Source organism: Orbicella franksi, chromosome 5, assembly GCF_964199315.1.
Source record: "Orbicella franksi chromosome 5, jaOrbFran1.1, whole genome shotgun sequence".
In the NCBI taxonomy this organism is placed as follows: Eukaryota; Metazoa; Cnidaria; class Anthozoa; order Scleractinia; family Merulinidae; genus Orbicella; species Orbicella franksi.
In genome coordinates, this window is record NC_138149.1 from 5,285,506 (window position 1) to 5,305,748 (window position 20,243).

The 20,243-nt window shown below is 38.0% G+C and overlaps 1 protein-coding gene across 1 annotated transcript; it reads right to left on the reverse strand.

Moving 5' to 3' along the window:
• Positions 1-6,348: 6,348 nt before the first annotated feature.
• Positions 6,349-15,088, reverse strand: LOC145486955 (uncharacterized). Its single transcript, XM_081465655.1, has 8 exons — positions 15,027-15,088; positions 14,763-14,814; positions 11,200-11,522; positions 9,271-9,712; positions 8,835-9,185; positions 8,125-8,217; positions 7,603-7,947; positions 6,349-6,549 (listed from the first exon to the last, which is right to left on the reverse strand). The coding sequence occupies exons 1-8, from the start codon at positions 15,086-15,088 to the stop codon at positions 6,349-6,351; spliced, it is 1,869 nt and encodes a 622-aa protein (XP_081321781.1).
• Between the last annotated feature and the right edge of the window lie 5,155 nt (positions 15,089-20,243).

Here is a 20,243-nt window from a genome sequence, read left to right on the forward strand (position 1 = left end):
TTAACTGCTCATCCAAAACGCCGTTTCGCTGAGCTAATTCATTGATTGAAGATAATTTTGCTTAAATTTGTATTAATTATTTTTTTTGCTGTTTTTCTTTGTAAGAGGATATTTTTATTTCATATTTTGTTATCAAGAATTTCCTGAACTTTAGAGGAGTAGTAACTTACTTTGTAAAATAACTAAAATTAGCTATTAGGCCAAGTTCAGACGCCTTACTTCACATGAGCCGAATCGAATGTTAATGAGGGAGAACAAAGGATATTTCTCATTTGCATTCGATTCGGCTCATGTGAAGTACGGCGTCTGAACTTGGCCTTGGTATCAATAATGATGCTGGACGATGTTAGTTCAACATCAAGCCAAATGACAATTTATAAATCACACTTACGGCACAAACACTCGATCGGCGACTTTTTAGTTTTACGAGAATACAATTGTAGTTTGAAGTTTTTTTTTAATATCTTTTCTGAACGCTTTCCCAGCGGAAACAATAACTGAACCCGTCTTAGTTCAAGTCTAAAACTGATTCAATTCAAGTTTTATTATCTTTTAAAATCCTTCTGTTAAAACAACCTCATATCTTGCTGTGCAATGGCAATAAATTATAATATGTAATCTGGCCATCAATGAGTCCTCCGTCTACACTACGCCCGAGAAATTTGAAAACGCAGCTCTGTTTCTACGGTTTGGCTTACCGTACACAATAATCTGTGACGAAAAACCGGAGGAATTTGAAAACGCCGGCTTTGTGTTTTAGAGTGAACGGAAAACATTTGATGTGTTTTCAGAGTGAAAATGCCATTGTGAAATTTCTCCGGAGTAGCCTGAGTGTGGACGGGGCGTAAATTCGAGGAAGCACGGTTCTCGTTCTATCCTTCCTTTCACTGTATTGCTTTAATTTTATGTCAAACGGCTTTGAAGCGGTTAAAAATTGCGAGGAAAGTGGTGAAGGCTTGAAATTACAAGAAGAAAAGTTTCATCAAAGCTTTTGAGAGATAACAATTCATAATTAACAATATTAAACAATTCCCATTTCTAAATTCCGCACAAATTCTAATATATTGTGGTTGTACTACAAATTAAAAAAAATATTGTAACTTGAGAAGTGAATGCGTTTACTTTTCAGCTATTTGATGTCTTTAAAAATTAAGACTTTGATAAATACACATAATTTAGGTAGAACAATGCTTACTCAATAAACAGAAAAGCCAAGCTAGTAAAGCAGTCTTTTAGCTAGATCCTACTTCCAAAACCTTCCCTTCACCTTTGGTTTGTGTGAGCAAAATAACTCTCGATACGGACACCTGAAGGAATAATGAATGAAAGCTATCAATAAACAACACAACTGCTACCAACATTTTCAAAGCCCACACGAAATTAGGAAGCTGGATTTCCGATAAATGAAAACTGAAGACATCAGTGCAATTAAGCACAAGCTTAAATACAAAATTACGAAGGATACGAAGCGAGATTTTCGATACATGCAAACAGGTAGCGATCCGCATCTCAAAACAAGTTATAAAAGGAAAAAACCTACCTTGGCAACTGAAAACTGGGAAAGTAAAGAGGAAGTCTCTTAAAACCGTTAAATGGTACACAAAAGCGAAGCAGCCAACACGAAGGAGGCAGAAAGTTCACTCGCATAAGCCAACTAGTACTCATATATGGGATCTAAACTGGTGCCCAGTCGTCTTAGAATTCCCTTCGATCACGTGACTCTCCTAAACAGCCAAACTTCTAGCTGCCAACTTAGTGTGAGCTTCGCACACAGGAAAATGCAATAATTATTGCATTTTTTAGACTTTCGGTCCGCTACACCGGAAACGGAAGTCACTGAAGTCCTTCTGTCCGAGATGGCGGCAAGGCGAATTATCTTCGCATTGCACCAGGAGCCCCGCCCCTGGATTGCACACATATACAGTACTAATGTTTGGATCTAATCAAACCTTGGGAAATGTTGGGGTTGTTCTACGATGTTTTTCGTAATTCGTCTGGATTCCGATTTTTTTATCGAATGAAACGCTCAAGCTACGTTTTTTGCACGAGATCATACATATGCTTGCTGTGAAGGTAAGTTATCACTTTAACAATGATTTTAAGGTGGCTCAAAACAGTTTCAAACACGTGGATTTTGATGGGTAGTTACAACCACTCTTTATCACTTGATGCTACAATCACGGTATCCTGGTATTGTTATCATTTTCGTGATGCAATAGCTTACCATAGCAACAGTATGACCTCCTAAAAACACCCTTAATCACAGCTTTAGGGGCTGATAATTCAAAAACGGCACGGAGACATTTTCTTATATTATCAACTTTTGATGAGCATGATAAGACGCAACTTTTGGCAAAGTTTAAAATAATTCTGTTGGTAGGGTTCAGAGCCACCTTACCTACAGAATTTTTTTAAACTTTGCCAAAAGTTTAAAAAAAATAAAAATCAACATTGTTTATAATTAGGGAGGAAGGAGAGGGGGGGGGGGATGTTTTAAGACGCTCAAAAATCGAATTTTACTGCCAAGTGTCTCAACACTTTTGTTGCCTATTGTAGGCTCAGTTTAGAGCAAAACTTGTTGCACCATGCCCACTTCATGTGCTGCAACTTTTCTTTGTCGGTGATGGCGCTAGTTCACTGTCACTTTCATCACTCTCACTCTGACACTCAGCATTCCTTCACTTTCACTACACCATGTTTCTCCCACTATGACATTGTCTTCCCCATCAATTTCAGAATCATTGAATCATTTGAAAATGTGAGTAATCATGTTAGTTTGTAAAAGGTGCTGGCTTGTCTTTGTCATCGTCACTAATGCCTTTCCCCCAACTTCTTGTAAATGGCTGGTTATTGAGGCTATCTTTTCATTTTTTAACTTCCTCTTCGATGGAAGGGAATATTTTTTCAAGCAGTTGTCAACTTAAAAAACATAAAGGGATTTCATCCCTCCATTGAGAAGTAACTCTCCACAGTTGTAATCCCCATAGCATTTGGATGTGAACATGTTTGAAAAATGTTTGAATGACATTGGCTAGATTGTGAAAGATTTCACATTTGCATGGAATCTTAAAATGATTCATAGGCAAACCAAACAGCTAGTTTTGAATATCATTTACAAGATAAAATCGCTGCATTCGCTAAAACCATGCTGTGAATGTCAGTTGCATCCTTTTTATATATAAAGAATTTTTGAAAATAATTTTGTTCGTTAATTAGCGAGCAAAATGTCATGGAGTTTCAGATGTTCAGAAACTCAAAAAAAAACTTGTATCAGCCATTTTAGAGGAGGTATGAAAGCTAACCAGGGTGGTGGTCAGAAATGGGAGAGTCATGATTTTACCATGGTTTGAGGGGTATCTCATGAGTATCTCATGAGATGAGGCCAGAAAAAGTTCCCTTAGACCATCAGGGGTTGGGGGGAAAGCTTTCAAAAATGCAAGGGAAACATTTAGAAATCCTCACACACCCCCATCTAGATAAATCATGAACCCCCGCTTACTGTCAGGAGATATAGAGCAATAGTGATGGAAGGTCTGGTTTCCTGTTCAACTGTAGGCTACTTAGTTAATTGGTTTAGGGCCACAAGATATTGGTGGAGGAGGTGATCACTTTAAATCAGTATCAAATCAGTTATATGGTGATTCAGATCATCACTTAGGAATGAATGCAGTTTCAATTATCCACAGCTTCCCATGAGACAATCAGTAAATTTATGAATTAAATGTTGAAAAAAGTACACATGAAGCTGTGTAAATAATTTTACAACTTCCAGCAGGAAAGGCATCTTCACAGGTTATATTCATAAATATGTCATTCCTGAAGAATGGAGGATGACTCTGAAAGACATAAGCAAACTACTACAACAACCTTGGACTGATAAGAAAAGGAAGATTAAGTCTAGCATTTTTAATAAAATTCACTTATTTTTGTTTACTGCAAGTTTACGGCGTCTTTTCCCCTCATTTATTCCCAGCATTTGACCATTTTGGGGTCTCTTGTTATTGTAAGAAACAAATTGACGTCAGTTTTTTATGCGTCTCAGTCCTTCTATTGATGATAAATTACGTCATAACATTGTCAAAGTTTACTGCAGAACAAGATTCCACAGCCACTTTGACAATGTTATGATGCAATTTATCATCAATAAGAGGACAGACGCATAAAAAATTGACGTCAAATTTGTTATTGGAAGGATTTTGGCAGGTCGGACAAGCGCTTGACGCGTATTTGATGATAAAAAGGACGCAGGAAAGTTGTTAAACAAAAGGTGAACAATGGCATATAATGCCTAATGGAGCGCCGCAGAATGTAATACGACTTCCGGTTGTTGGGTATGCTTAAATGGAGGGACAACATTGACGATTGCCTGTGTAACCCATCTTAGGAGAGAGAACACAAGATGGTAGTTTGAAAAGCGTATGTGCATTTTGTTGTGTGTGAAGAAATCTCATAGAAATTTCATAGAAATCTCGAGCTCACAATCTAATTATTAATTATATTGTATCACGATAACTTTCATAAGGCAGATGATTTTGAAATGCTGTGAGAATAGTGCACTAGCCGAATTACCCTTTTTCAGTACCAAGATCTCAGATGATTTTAAGAGTCGGATACGCGACAAATTACCCGTGATTAAATAAGATGGGAAGCACCAGTTGGGCTGCCAAGTATTGTATTCCTCGTGCTGCTTGAGCGCGAGCGCGAGCTGCTTGAGTGCTCTTCAAGCTTCTGAAGTACATCATAAATACCCTTGGTCGCGCCTAGCCGGGTACTTTAAAGGAAACAATAACGAAAGGCAAGGTTTTTAACGTTGTTTAATATTCTATTAACCACTTAATTTCACATTGCCAAAATTACTTTTAAAAGAAATAGAGCTGAACCTACTTTAACTGGTAACAACTTAAACATAACAATGACGATAAACAAATTTATAACAAGCACTTACTGACCGGCACCAAGGGAAACAGTGAGTTTTGTCTCCCCGAGACCCTCGGTGTTAACATGTGTGAACATTGAGGTCGAGGGGAAACAAAACTCACTGTTCCCCCGCGGGACCAGTCATTAAGTGTTTAGTTACACCTCCCAACTCAAAAATAGAAAAAGACTGCGAAGAAATCATTTGCTTGACGCCAGCTGGCTCACAAATTTGCGGCGGTTTTAAGGAGTACGACCTGATCACGTGGGAGTCGAAAGTTCAAGTTTTGGTTCACTAGGGAGTTAGTGAGTTTTGTTCGTCAGTGAGTTTTGACCCACGACACGTGTGACACGTTCTCCTCCAATCGGAACACGTATTTGAGTTGGGAGGCATAACAATGATAGTTGTCTCCTTGCTACTCAAAAGGCAGCCACACTAAGCCGAATGTAACAATCGGGAAAAATAAGACGCTCCTACAATCAAAAAAAAATAACACGTTCCCTATAACTGTTACTATAGCTGTTTGTTTGTTTGTTTGTTTGTTTGTTTGTTTGTATTTTCAGCACTCTCCTTGCTACTCAAAGGGTAGCCACACTAAGTCGAATATAACTAACCGGGAAATAACACGTACCCTATAACTGTTACTATAGCTGATTGTTTGTTTGTTTGTTTGTTTGTTTTGTATTTTCAGCACTCTCCTTGCTACTCAAAGGGTAGCCACACTAAGTCGAATATAACTAACAGAGATTTAATAACACGTTCCCTATAACTGTTACTATTACGCTGTTTGTTTGTTTGTTTGTTTGTATTTTCAGCACTCTCCTTGCTACTCAAAAGGTAGCCACACTAAGTCGAGTGTAACTAACAGGAAAAATAAGACAGAGAAATTCTCTCTTAGCCTGTCGTTACCTACGCTGTTAGCCCTAGTAACGACTCAACGATGTCAAACTACTCTCGACAAAACCGTGTCAGTCTAAAATAGCAGTTACAAAATGACTAAACGAAGACATTGTGTAACTAAAACAAGAATTTATCTAAAATCTACTTCCTATTGACTACTTGTTACAACGAGCTAGTGCTTCTCAGCTTAAATGGGATGTCGACTTTTCTACTCCTAGATACAACACTGTTACTTATGGGAAGCACTCTCTGCGTTATGTAGGACCCAAATTATGGGGCAAACTGTCTTTGGCTGACAGATCAGCCAAGACACTGCAGGCTTTTACAAACTATATTCGCAAAAGGGATATAACTCGCTTAATGGACACCGGCTCTAAGGGCTGCATCCTATGCTGCACATAATGCCCTTCAAGTCATTTATTTTTTATTGTATTAATATTAGTATTAGTATAGTTTTTTAGCAGTGTCCCCTAATTAGTATGGTGTATTATTTCCAGGCTATGAGGTTTTTTTTTGACACTTTAATAAAGTTCTCACTCACTCACTCCGAAAGTTTTCAGGATGTATCTGCAAGAATTGATAGCGAGGGCCATAGCAGTGTTGGTTGGATTACAGGCAGTTCCGGTGGGAATCACTCCACAGGACCCGATAAAGAGGTTCTCGTAAGCCCAGACTCGTGAGTTCTCATCTACAACACTTGTTCCGTCATCCTTTGCACCCATGCGACATGTACCCTTAGTATAAATAAAGAGTAATGTGTTATTTGCTTTTTTACATCTCGTGTAATTACAGTAATATATATCTATAAGGTAGCAACAATTGTAAGGAAATTTCATTGCACCAAATAACCAGGAACGTGCACCATTAGATATGAAAGATTTTTGGATGACCCATTTGTGACAGTAGTTATTTAATAGAGAGGGATGCAGGTACTGCACAATAAGACCTTTTTAAATAGTTGACACAGCATGTGAAGCCAAGTTATCCAAACTAGTCAAACTAGTAGAGGGCGTCTCAGTTGTTGTTCAGTGATTGAATTTCAATGCCTGCTAAAAACATTTTAAAGTTAACTATTTTCATTATTGTGCTTTCGTTAGCTCTGGGTCGCTGTGTATGATTACAAGATGTTGAGTACACCACAAACGACTTGCTCATACCAAACGCAGCAGAGAACGGGTAAAACAGAAGTTTTGTTGATTGGCAAAGAATTTCTATTCGTTATAAATATTTGATATTAATCGTGGTTGTAACAATGATAGCTAGGACATGTAAATACCCCTAGTTTTTAGTTTTTAGTTACTTAGCGATTACTTAATTACAAACGACCCCACAAGCTCATGTAGCTTTAATACTCATCGTTTTAAAATAAAGGTTATCTATCTATCTATCTATCTATCTATCTATCTATCTATCTATCTATCTAATATTCACAGTTTGCATTGCAGTCGGAATATCTATTTTGTTTTTCTGTGCCCTCCAACTATTTCTCACGGCAGAGTGACAGAAAGAATGTATCTGGTGAAAGATTTATAGCCGACGTTGCCTCCAGCTACAGCATAAAAACAATTATATACAATTAACAGTGACGAGAAAAGAAAATGCCGTAGATAACTGTAGCCATTGTGTCGAATAATGCCATATAATGTTGTAGTCGACTCATGCTTACATGATTTACAACGTAATTTTCTTACTGCTTAATAATTAGTACAATATGTGTACCATTTGAAAAAAGAGAAACGTAAGTTTGATGGTATTTTCACGATGTATTGTTAGGATGTTTTACTTACGGTTATGTGGAGAGATAAGCCAGGCTCTTGAAATGAAGGTTCTGAGCCGGGGAGGAACCCACCAAGGGCAGAGGCTGCCTTGCACATATCAGCCATCATCTTGTGAAGTTCTTTGCCTTCCTCCTTTGTCGTTTTGAAGTGAAATGTTGGCTGAGGCATCCCAAACGTGTCTCTGTTGGTGTGTGAAAACTCAACGTAGTTTTCATACCGTGGGTTGACCTTTCCAAACCAACGCAAGTCAACAATGAGCCGCGTATCGATGTTTGGGGCAACGTCTCCATAAGAGAAAGCATCTCGGTGGACTTGGCAGTGCCATGGACGGTCTTTTGAAACTGGGATCCAGCACTGTGTACCCACAAAAGAAAATAGAATGTGATTAAATATGCATGCGCTGATTACAACCACTACCACTACAACGACCACTATCACTACCACTACCACTACCACTACCATTACCACCACCACCACCACTATCACTACCACTACCACCAACACCACCACCACCACTGCCACTACCACTACCACCACCGCCACCACCGCCACTACCACCGCCACGGCCACCACCGACGCCACCGCCGCCGTCAACACTACCACTACCACTACCACTACCACCACCTTTAGTACATTATTTCAATACCAATAAATGTATAACGTTAACTTGTGTCAGATACCGAGAATCTTTAGGTGAAAATTAGTGTGTGCGGTAAGTAACTTACTCAGCGATAATTCCACATGTGAGACCAAAAACTAGCTTCTGCATAATTGGCAAAACGAATCCCTCATGCCAGCAAAACTTTCACTAATCTTCAGTATAAAATTGTCTGTTAGGGTGCTCATTGTTTGTTCATGAAACCGCAAGGATAATTTAATAGTTCGAAACTGATCGATACTGCAAGTTGGCAGTTAGGCCTGCCATTATGATTAGTATCGATGTTCACTGAATGTTCGCTTAAGATTAGGAATACTGAATATGTGAATGATCATCGCAGTAACATCAAGAACGACAATCTTTATTTGGTACCAACAACAAGGAATAAACGGTTTACAAATCGTTTACAAATCAACACTACTTAAGCAGTAGTGGCTTTATTTTCACTACTGCTTAAGTAGTGTTGATAACTGTGATGATCACTCACATATTCATTCATTAATCCGCAGTTGAAATATATGATTTTCATAATTATTCATAGTCATTTGGAATACTATTTACAAGGCTAACAAGTTAAACATACCTGTGGTTCAGGATCATCCAGTGGAATAGGAATGGGATCTTCTGGGTTCTTAACTTTATGCCGATGTATTTTCTCTTTCCATTCTTTATGCCGCGCAATGCCATCCACAATTTCTTGCTTCAGAACAATCTGACAGAATGCCATTGGTTGTTCACAGAGGTAGTGCCCAAGGGCTTCCGGCTTGATTTCTGAATTATACAGGATTTGGGGTGTCAGAACAGCACCAGCAGCAAGGACAAATACTTTAGCATGAATGCGGTATCTCTCCTTTTCTAGGAGATCCTTCACAACTGCGTGGTGGATGCTTTTTCCATCATCACTGAGAATAACCTTTTCACACTGCCACATAGGCTGCATATAATATGGTACACAAAAATTGTTAGTATTTATGAATCATTTTCGATATCAAACATTGATAGTCACTGCATTCACAAACCTTCAGTTCTATCTTTGTGGCATTTTCCGACTTTATGTCTTTCACCAATTCTTCACCAAGAATTGTGTCACATCCAGTCCAGGTTACAAACTCCTGATTCTTTCTAACACCTGCAAGAGGTAGATTTTGTGGGAAGTATTTTGGATCTGTTCCAATCTCAGTAAGCTCTTCAACATATGTTTTCCTCAAGACTTCTTTCACCAATGTATTACGAATGGAATCCTCGAACAACGTCGAGTCTTTCTTCAATAGCTTCTCAGATTCTCCATAAAGCTCCTCCCATGTTTCATTCGGAAAAAGTTTACTTCTTTCAATTTCAGGATGTTCACGTGGAATGGCCGCAGTCCAGTGGGTAGCCATTCCTCCTACAGCGTATGTTGCCGCGGCAGCAGGAAGGTTGTCATATGGTGACTGATGGGGGTTTTGGCCATCCTTCACAAATCTGTAAGCAAGAGAGAAAAGTAATGGATACAATTAACACCAGTCGCATGGTCGAGGCACAGCGAGGGGTTCTTTGCACTAAATCTGTAGTCAGTTTATTTTTTATTTCACCATTAAAGCAGCCCAGAAAATAATACAAGTATTAAAACGTTAATATGAGAACAAAAACAAAAAAAGACAACACAAATCTGTAAGCAAGAGAGAAACGTAATTAGTAATGGTAACAGGACTGAGTGGAGTTCAATTCGGTCGGCTATCATAAGAGTGATTACAAAATCGAACGACCGCACAGCGAGAGTCCGATTTGTTTATCACGAGTATAATTACAGACCGAATTGGACGACACGAAGTCTTATTACCAATTAATCATAAAAATTACAATTTCCGAGAAAAGAAGAATAGCCAAGCTATGAAAGAAAGGGAAAATTTGCATCAAAATACCTACAAAGGAGATGTAAACATTCTAAGGCCACCGAGCCTCCTACCGGCAATTAGGCGCCAAAAACACAAAAGCAAGCGCACGCACGCACGTAACTACAACTTTGAATGTGATTGGTTGATTTTAACTACAACATTGAATGTGATTGGCTTATTGAACTGTCCGATAACAAACTGTAAATAACAGACTGTCCGATAACAATTTGGCAAGTGAATTAGTGGAAAATAGGAGTTTTTTAAACCAATCACAATCGAGGAAATTGTAATTTTTATGATTAATACAATTAACACCAATCGCATGGTCGAAGCACAGCGAGGGGGTTCTTTGTACTAAATCTGTGTTCAGTTTATTTATTTATTTATTTATTTATTTATTCATTAAACAACTCAGAAGTTATTACAAATATTAAAACTTTAATACGAGAAAAAACAGACAGCACAAAACAGGAAGACGTATATAGAACAATAATGAAAAACAGAGACGAATAGGTATTTACTAGTTACAAAACTTCCCCATTGCTTCCCATATGTTGAAACTGAAGCTAATTTAGCTGTCAAATACTGGTGAGGCGTTGCGGAAGGCATACACGTAATCACCTGTACTGAAAAGCTTGGAAACGGATCTAGTTTGGGAATTTGCATTGAGTTTTATGGACCCATATAAAGTACCTGGCGATTATCAGGTAAAAGTTCAGTTTTTCAGCTTTCTTAGATCGGGGAGAGAATTTCGGATTCAACCCTAAAGCTGCAGCTTGGGAGTTAAATAAGTAAGGCCCCAGAAATGTCTTGCCAGAAGGAAGAAGTCACCGGCCTGGCGGCCCCCAAGACACATGGACCAAGCTCTCACACTCAGACTTGCAAAAGGTGCACGCATCATTTTTATTGATTCCTGTTTTGTTCACGAAGTCAATTCATCTCTAGTATAACGCGTGATATAAATGTCATGTTACATGTCACTGCTCATTCAAAATGATACTGCACTAGAACCATTATTCTCTGTGACATGGTGCAAATCGCATCGTTGCAGCTACCATAATAATTACGACTTACCCGTGGTATTCCTGTGGGTCATAGGTAAAAGCACCGGGATCAAGAGTAGGGACTGCACTATCATCCGGTGATATAGAGAGCGGACATAAATGGCCCTTGATTACACCAGTGAACAGGTTCACATTGCGCTGATACAAGAAGGAGTTCTTCAAATGTGCTCCTGGTTCTGGCGACAGTTGTGCCCCGGCATCAATCATTAGCACCTTCATACCACCTTCCACGAGTTTGCGTGCAAAAGTGCAGCCAAGTGGTCCGCTACCAACAACCAGCACGTCAGTTATGATTTTCTTTGTATGTAAAAACATCGCGTGGGCTTGTTCTTGCTATGAGAGAAAACGAAGACAAAATACATATCAAGTATTAACACGTGTAAAATGACCTTAGTAATTATTACTTGTTCGATTTCATGTTAGTCCCCTTCGCAGCCGTTTCTTATTGGGATGTCTCATGTCACACAACGCTCCCCATAAAAACAGACCAATCTTATCTTGGCGCTTTTGTCACGTTCTCCGATCTTTCGTTACCTTATCTTATGTTGACGTCCGAAGTCGTGACACAGCCAGGCGGTGAGCGGTCAAACCCAGACTATCGTCAAAGTAAACTCACACCTCGCTGGGTTTAACCGTTATCGGTTGTTTACATAAACAAACAGATCTGATAAAGCCAAAAGATCTGATGTACTGTAGGATTTGGCTCCTCTTTTCAGGCTCTACTTTCTGTTTTAACTTTTCTCAAAACTTGAAATAGTCATGAATTAAACTTTATATTACATATATTGACGTAAGTTGAAATATTAAGGGTGGTATGAACACTTTTCAGCCTTGAAAATATTACTGCCTTAAAGCGAAAACTAAAAGTCAAAAGAGCTTTTTACGATAACTGCAGAAATTCTCGCGCACTCATTGGTTAATTTTTATCGTCAATAAGCGGACAGACACATGAATTTATAATTTATGCGACGGGTCAACGAGTAAGAGCGGACAATTTGACAATTTGTTATCGTAAAAAACAAATTGATGTCAGTTTTTAATGCGTCTGTCATGTTATTGACAATGAATTTCGTCATAACATTGTCAAAGTAGTCTGCGGATCCACTCGGCTATCGCCTCGTGGATCAGCAGCTACTTTGACGATGTAATGACGAAATTCATGATCAATAACAGGACAGACGCATGAAAAACTGACGTTAATTTGTTAAACGAAGACCAGCAGAGGAACGATTGTAAGACGGGCATAAGAATGTCAGCGAAGGAGCAGCGTGGGAGGCTAAGAATCCAGTAGATAGAAGTCAGTTTCGTTATTAACAGCAACAGAAAGTCTAAATTGTTCGCTCAGTGAACATTCTACCGGTGCAGACATCCTAAGGGTCTTGTTAGGCTCGTCACGCGCAGCGATTGCGTGACGAGGTAAGAATAAAAATGACTGCATGGGGGAATAACATAGCCGAGGATGAAAAAGAAAATTAGGATTAATTGCAGCCTTTCTAAGGCTCAGGGGAATTCACACAAGCATTCCCCGGAGCCTCATGTTGGGTTTTCTATTGTTTTAGGATGAATTAAGTTGGCTACTGTAACATGCAGCAAAACTTAACTTAACATTGAATTTTGATGCCAATTTTCTTTTTAATAACAGAGCGATCGACCTCGTTGAAGCGTGGGAAAGTGCGCCTCTGGGAATGCAGTAAATTTGGTTAAAGAGCGGGAAAACCCCGCCAAATAGTAATAATGTTAACAATTTTTTTTTCCACTTGAAAAAACAAACAACGCCAAAAGGCAAACAAGCAAACAAAATCAACAACAAATAAAAAGAAAAAAAAAACAGAAAAATTCCCATTACGCGGTTTCTCGTTACGCCGTTACGTCGTTACCCGTTAGGCTGTTACTCGTTTTACTAACAACCAAGAATTACCATATAGCATGACATTCTCGGAAAAACAGGAAGCCTATATTATGTCATTAATTAACTTTGCTGTTTAAAAACAAAAAAGGGTTCTATTGTTTTATCTTTGCGGTTTCCGACGCGTAAGAAACTGTCCGAAGTGCGTTTGAATATTCACATAATCGAAACAGGAAAGAATCACCGTAGCACTTGGGAGGACAAAAAATGAATTTGGAGAAATAGCTTCTTCTCTGCTCAACGTTGTTGGTCACCCTTATTAAAATAATAAAATAATGATAATAAAAAAAAAACATGTTTATGCAGGATGACCATTTCAGTTATAAAAACTGCTATCAACATGGGCTCTGCGTAAAATAAAATAAAGTAAAATATAAAATATGCAAAAATCTAAAAAGCTATAATCAATGGCGATTAACAAGTATGAAGTCAATGATTGGTGGTAAAGGGAAATGTTATTACCCACAAATGACAAACTGTCTCAATGGGAACTGGTCTGTCTTCACATACATTTGCTCGGATCCTGATCACCGACCGGCTATAAAAGCGGCTAGATTACATATTAAAAGCTATCGGTTACTATTCATTTTCCTTGACCCAAAGGAATATATTCTTAAACGATATATTTGCTTAAAACTGTTATAAATTCACGAAATGGTCCCTAAATTTATGTAATAAGAACTTAATTAGCTCTAAATAAATGATTAAAAACAATTTCTTGAAGAAAGTCCACACTGCAGCCACATTTTTGCAAAATTTCAAAGATTTTCGAGCCAAACTTGAACCTTAGAAAAACTGACATCCTGACGCTTTTTCAAAAATCCATTTCACAATCCGTTTCCATCCTCGCCAGCGTTAGCCATCCTCACTTCCTAACGGGTTCTAATCATAGTCGAGTACTGCTGCTCTCTACAAAATAAAACCATTATTGTTCAGCTTCCAAAGATCGGTATATGTTTTTGAGATTTCATGCTTAAAATGGTGACAGTGTCCCTTGAACATGGTGGCCTCATGGTTATTGTTCTTGACTTCAGAGCGAGCGGTCCGGGTGCCTCTATCCGCCCAGCTGTATTAATGGGTACCGACGAATTTAATGCTAGGGGGTAACACTGCGATGGACTAGCATCCCATCCAGGGGGAAGTAGCAATACTCCTATTCGCTTCATGATACTGAAACCTGGATAAGCTCCAGCCTGATGAGCCACTTGGCTCGTGTGCAGACTTAACCTTTTTACTTTACTTTTAAAGGCGCCAGGTGTTTTTCAAACTCAACTTTTATGAGCATTCAAAAGTGATCGATCAAAGACTAAAACAACTTCCTTAGCTTCGTAGAAGAGTTGTGTTGATAGCGGATGAACAAACAAAACCAATGTCCACGGTGATATCACAACAATGCTTGATGAAAGACCTAACAACTGGTGTCGCGATTATGCCAATGTTTGTAAGTAATAACAGAAATCTTCTCAAGTCAACAAACACGTTTGATCGTCGTCTAAGAATTACCAAACGCAACGCTTTTGAAGCACTTAAATGCTACACTTAAACTCTATCCAGATTAGCACTCTGCCTTTTAAAATAAAGACAAACAAACCTGCATTCACAAATGTCAAAGAAACTGGGAGGACAGCAACAATACACTGGGAAATTCACTGCAAGAAAGGAAGTACAGTCTGACTAGCTTGGAGACTAAAAATGAAGGCAATGCCAGAGACGAGGGACCTATATGGGCGGAAGAAAGCCGCAATCAAACAGGAACAAGTTGTCAAGAATCAAATTGACATGTAATCACTATTCCTCTTTCTGGGGTGTGGCTCCCACTTAGCAGACATTACGGTAAACAGAGCAAAAGCTATTTGAAACACAGCCCTGAAAACACTAGACCATGATAACTGATACACAAGAAAAAGAAAAACGACTTAATGTCTTCAAACCATCGACCTGACAAAACATTTTTGATACGCTGAAGCTGTTGGTTCTCGATACTTTTAGCCATAGTAACTATGTTTTAACCACTTAGATTTAAATCGAGAGATAAATGGGCCCGGGCAATTATACATTCCTTCTGTAAAATGTTTAAGAGTTGCATCAAACTTTGATGAATTGAAGAAAATAAATTTTTGAAGAACGATTTCAACTACAACATTTCAAGTATCGCATAAGAAGACAGTTTCAAGATTTAGAAGACATCCAAATAGGTCGGTTTCACACTTGAATACTGATGAGCTCTTTTTAACAGCTAGCGCGAGTTACATGTTTGGAAAGACATGTCTTTCTTCGGGTGTAAGGTAGATACAAACTTTGCAAATTAAAGCTGTCAATCTAATGTTGTTATATCATTGACTTCATCAGATTGTGTTCCTTTACGTTACGCCAAGATTTGGCAACAGTGTTACTGAAGGTTTATAATTAGACATGCTGCACCAGTTTTGTACCCATTATATTGGCTCGTCTATGATCTGTTTTGCTTTTAAAATGAAGCAGTATGGGAGAAAAGGAGAAAGAAAAATTTATTGCACTCGAGTTCACTTTGGCTAATTCCTACGAACTTTGTTTCATCCGTTTGTCTTTTACTATTTTCTGTAAACGAAGTGCTTTAGTTTATGTGTTGCAGAAACGAAACTCAATCGTTAATTAAATAAAATTGCATTGAAATTTTCACCAAACGAGTTTAGCTTTCTGACTAATTTATATCAAGTTCTAGTCTTTATCAATTGCCTATGAATACAAACCAAGAGTCAATCATGAACAAGTACTGTAGTTTTCCAATATTTCTGCCCATACCGAAGAATTAGAACACTTCTTCACGTTTCAATGATTGAATCACTCAAAATGTTGTTACAATGCCATCAGCTGAGCCATTTGATGGGTAAAAGAGTGAATTCTGTGTAATAGCTTCTTCTCTGGCCAAATATGTTGGTCACAGTTAAACTTTATCCAGATTAGCACTTATCGTTTTAAAACACAGAAAGCAAACCTACATTTACTGCTGTAAAGAAAGACCAAGAAGGAAAGATAGCAGCAATAAACTTGGAAGAGTAATTTGAATTCGCGTAGACTAACGATGGAGGCACCGCCTGAGGCGAGAGGCAGATGACGTCAACTGAACAATGGTTTGTTATTTGCTTTCTCCTTGGCAATAAGATGTTTCTCAAAAGTTTTCAAAGAAAGCCACTATTTGACAGGAACCAGCTGTCAAGAAATTAATTGACAATTAATCACTACTGTACTTTTTCTGGGGCGTGACTTTCGCTTAGCAAACATTACGTTAAAGAAAACAAAGGTTTTTTAAAAAACAGCTCTGAGGACAAAACCATGACAATGATACAAAACATTAAGAAGAGTCAATTAACATCACTGACTTCATCAGATTGTGTTTCTTTAGTTGAACTGCTGTGATTTCGCAAGTTGTTTTAGAAACACCTCAAATTAGACATGCTACACCAATTTTGTATCCATTATATATTGGTCTCATCTAGTATCTGTTTTTCTTTTGAAATGAAGCAGCATGCGATGAAATTAAGTTTATCGGTACAGGAGTTCACTTTGGCTAATTCAGTCCTAAGAACTCGTTTGCGTTGGTTTAATTTTCACCTGTGTCTTTCAACAGAGCGCTTTAGTTTATACGTTACCGAGACGAAACCTAAAGTCTAATTGTTATTTGCATAAAAATGCAATCGAATTTTTACCAAAAGTTTGATTTTCTGACTAATTTTTAATCGCAATTTATAGTCTTTATCAATTACCTATGAATACAAACTAAGAATCAATCTTAATCATGTTAAACATTCGACGTTCGTTTGTTTTGCTGTAGTTTCCACCCATACTTAAGAAATAGATTATCCTTCAAGTTCCTATCATGCGACATGAAGCAAATCACGGAAAATTGTTGTTGTGATGAAATCATGCCATAAGGGTCACTTGGGAGGACAAAGAATGAATTTTGAGCAACAGATTCTTCTCTGCTCAACGGTGTTGGTCACCTTGTTTCATATGCCGTTTATAAACATGAAAGTCAATGATTGGTATGAAAGGAAAACTTATTACCAACAAATAAAAAACTGTCCCATAGGAACTTGTCTGTCTTCATGTACATTTACGAGGATCGTGATCACCGACTATAAAAGCTGCTAGATTACACATCAAAAGCTTTTGGTTACTGTCCATTTTGCTTGACTCGAAGGAATATTCTCTCAACACTTTTAAGAGCGTCAAGTGTTTTCGGAACTCAACTTTTATAAGCATTCAAAAGTGATCGATAAAGTCTAAAACACTTCTTAAGCTTCGTAGGAGAGTCGTGTTGATAGCGGGTGGGTAAACACAACCAATGTAATATCAAAACACGCAATGCTTAATAAAAGAGCCAACAACTGGTGTTGCCATTATGCCAATGTTTGTAAGTGATAACGGAAAACTTCTCGACTCAACAATCACGTTTGATCGTCCAAAACTTACCAAACGGCGACGCTTTTGAAGCACTAAAACGCGCTGCACTTAAACTCTATCCAGATTAGCACTCTGCCTTTTAAAATAAAGACAAACAAACCTGCATTCTCAAATGTCAAAGAAACTGGGAAGACAGCAACAATACACTGGGAGATTCACAGCAAGAAAGGAAGTGCAGCACTAGCTTGGAGACTAAAAATGAAGGCAATGCCAGAGACGAGGGACCTATATGGGCGGAAGAAAGCCGCAATCCAACAGGAACAAGTTGTCAAGAATCAAATTGACATGTAATCACCATTCCTTTATCGTGGGCGTGGCTCTCACTTAGCAGACATTACGGTAAACAGAGCAAAAGCTATTTGAAACACAGCCCTGAAAACACTAGACTATGATAAGCGATACATGAGAAGAAGAACTAGTTTAATGTCTTCATGCCGGGGTCTGACGAAACATTTTTGATATGCTGAGGATGTTGTTTCTCGATACTTTTAGCGACTGAGATTCAAATCGAGAGATAAATGGGCTGGCAATGACAAATTCCCTACGTAAAATTTTTAAGAGTTGCATCAAACTCTGACGAGTAAAATACGTTTTTGGAGAACGATTTCAACTAAAACATTTCAAGTATCGCATGAGAAGACAGTTTCAAGATTTAGAAGACATCCAAATGGATCGGTTTCACACTTGAATACTGATGAGCTCTTGTTAGCAGCTAGCGCGAGTTACATGTTTGGAAACACGTGTCTTTCTTCAGGCGTAAGCTAGATACAAACTTTGCAAATTAAAGCTGTCAATCTAATGTTGTTATATCATTGACTTCATCAGATTGTGTTCCTTTACGTTAAGCCAAGATTTGGCAACAGTGTTACTGAAGGTTTTTAATTAGACATGCTACACCAATTTTGTACCCATTATATTGGCTCGTCTATGATCTGTTTTGCTTTTAAAATGAAGCAGTAAGGGAGAAAAGGAGAAAGAAAAATTTATTGCACTCGAGTTCACTTTGGCTAATTCCTACGAACTTTGTTTCATTCGTTTGTCTTTTACTATTTTCTATAAACAAAGTGCTTAAATTTATGTGTTGCAGAATCGAAACCTAATCGTTAATTAAATAAAACTGCATTGAAATTTTCACCAAACGAGTTTAGCTTTCTGACTAATTTATATCAAGTTCTAGTCTTTATCAATTGCCTATGAATACAAACCAAGAGTCAATCATGAACAAGTACTGTAGTTTTCCAATATTTCTGCCCATACCGAAGAACGAACACTCCTTCACGTTTCAATGATTGAATCACTCAAAATGTTGTTACAATGCCATCAGCTGAGCCATTTGATGGGTAAAAGAGTGAATTCTGTGTAATAGCTTCTTCTCTGGCCAAATATGTTGGTCACAGTTAAACTTTATCCAGATTAGCACTTATCGTTTTAAAACACAGAAAGCAAACCTACATTTACTGCTGTAAAGAAAGACCAAGAAAGAAAGATAGCAGCAATAAACTTGGAAGAGTAATTTGAATACGTGTAGACTAAAGATGGAGGCACCGCCTGAGGCGAGAGGCAGATGACGTCAACTGAACAATGGTTTGTTATTTGCTTTCTCCTTGGCAATAAGATGTTTCTCAAAAGTTTTCAAAGAAAGCCACTATTTGACAGGAACCAGTTGTCAAGAAATTAATTGACAATTAATCACTACTGTACTTTTTCTGGGGCGTGACTTTCGCTTAGCAAACATTACGTTAAAGAAAACAAAGGTTCTTCAAAAACAGCTCTGAGGACAAAACCATGATGATGATACAAAACATTAAGAACGAGTCAATTAACATCACTGACCTCATCAGATAGTGTTTCTTTAGTTGAACTGCTGTAATTTCGCAAGTTGTTTTAGAAACACCTCAAATTAGACATGCTACACCAATTTTGTACTCATTATATATTGGTCTCGTCTAGTATCTGTTTTTCTTTTGAAATGAAGCAGCATGCGATGAAATTAAGTTTATCGGTACAGGAGTTCACTTTGGCTAATTCAGTCCTAAGAACTCGTTTGCGTTGGTTTAATTTCCACTTGTGTCTTTCAACAGAGCGCTTTAGTTTATACGTTACCGAGGCGAGACCTTAAAGGCCTAGTTGCTATTTGCACAAAACTGCAATTCAAGTTTCACCAAATTAAACGTTTACTTTTCAAACTAATTTTTAATCGCAAATCCTAGAGTATTATGTAATAACTATGAATAAGAACCAAGAGTCAATCGTAATCATGTTAAACATTCGACGTTCGTAGTTTTGCTGTAGTTTCCACCCATACTTAAGAAATAGATTACAGTTCAAGTTCCTATCAGGCGACTCGAATCCAATCAATGGTCTGCTAGCTGTCTTCATGGACATTTGCTCGGATCTTGATCATCCACCATAAAAGCCGCTAGATTACAGATCAAAAGCTATCGGTTACTGTTCATTTCTCTTCACCTAAAGAATAAAAAAAGCTTAACTTTCATAAGAATTCAAAAGTGATCGATCACGGGCTTAATTACAACAATTTCATTCTCTCCGTGGAAAAGTTTTGTTCAGTGCGTTTATAGCAATGGGCAACTGGTGTTGGCACTTTGACCATTATGTCAATGTTTGCAAAAAAAATGAAAGAAATGAAATGAAAGCTCTTTTTTTGTTTAATATCCTGGCAACAATAGCCGATAACTTGTCAGCTC

Bases quoted from the DNA above. Each gene is read 5' to 3' on its own strand.
- LOC145486955 (XM_081465655.1), bottom strand. From the start codon at position 15,088: ATGGCTAAAAGTATCGAGAACCAACAGCTTCAGCGTATCAAAAATGTT. The intron at 9,713-11,199 runs GTAAGTCGTAAT...TCTTGCTTACAG, and splicing joins GACCCACAGGAATACCACGG to ATTTGTGAAGGATGGCCAAA. The intron at 8,218-8,834 runs GTATGTTTAACT...AATGTACTAAAG, and splicing joins TGGATGATCCTGAACCACAG to GTGGTGGTAGTGGTAGTGGT.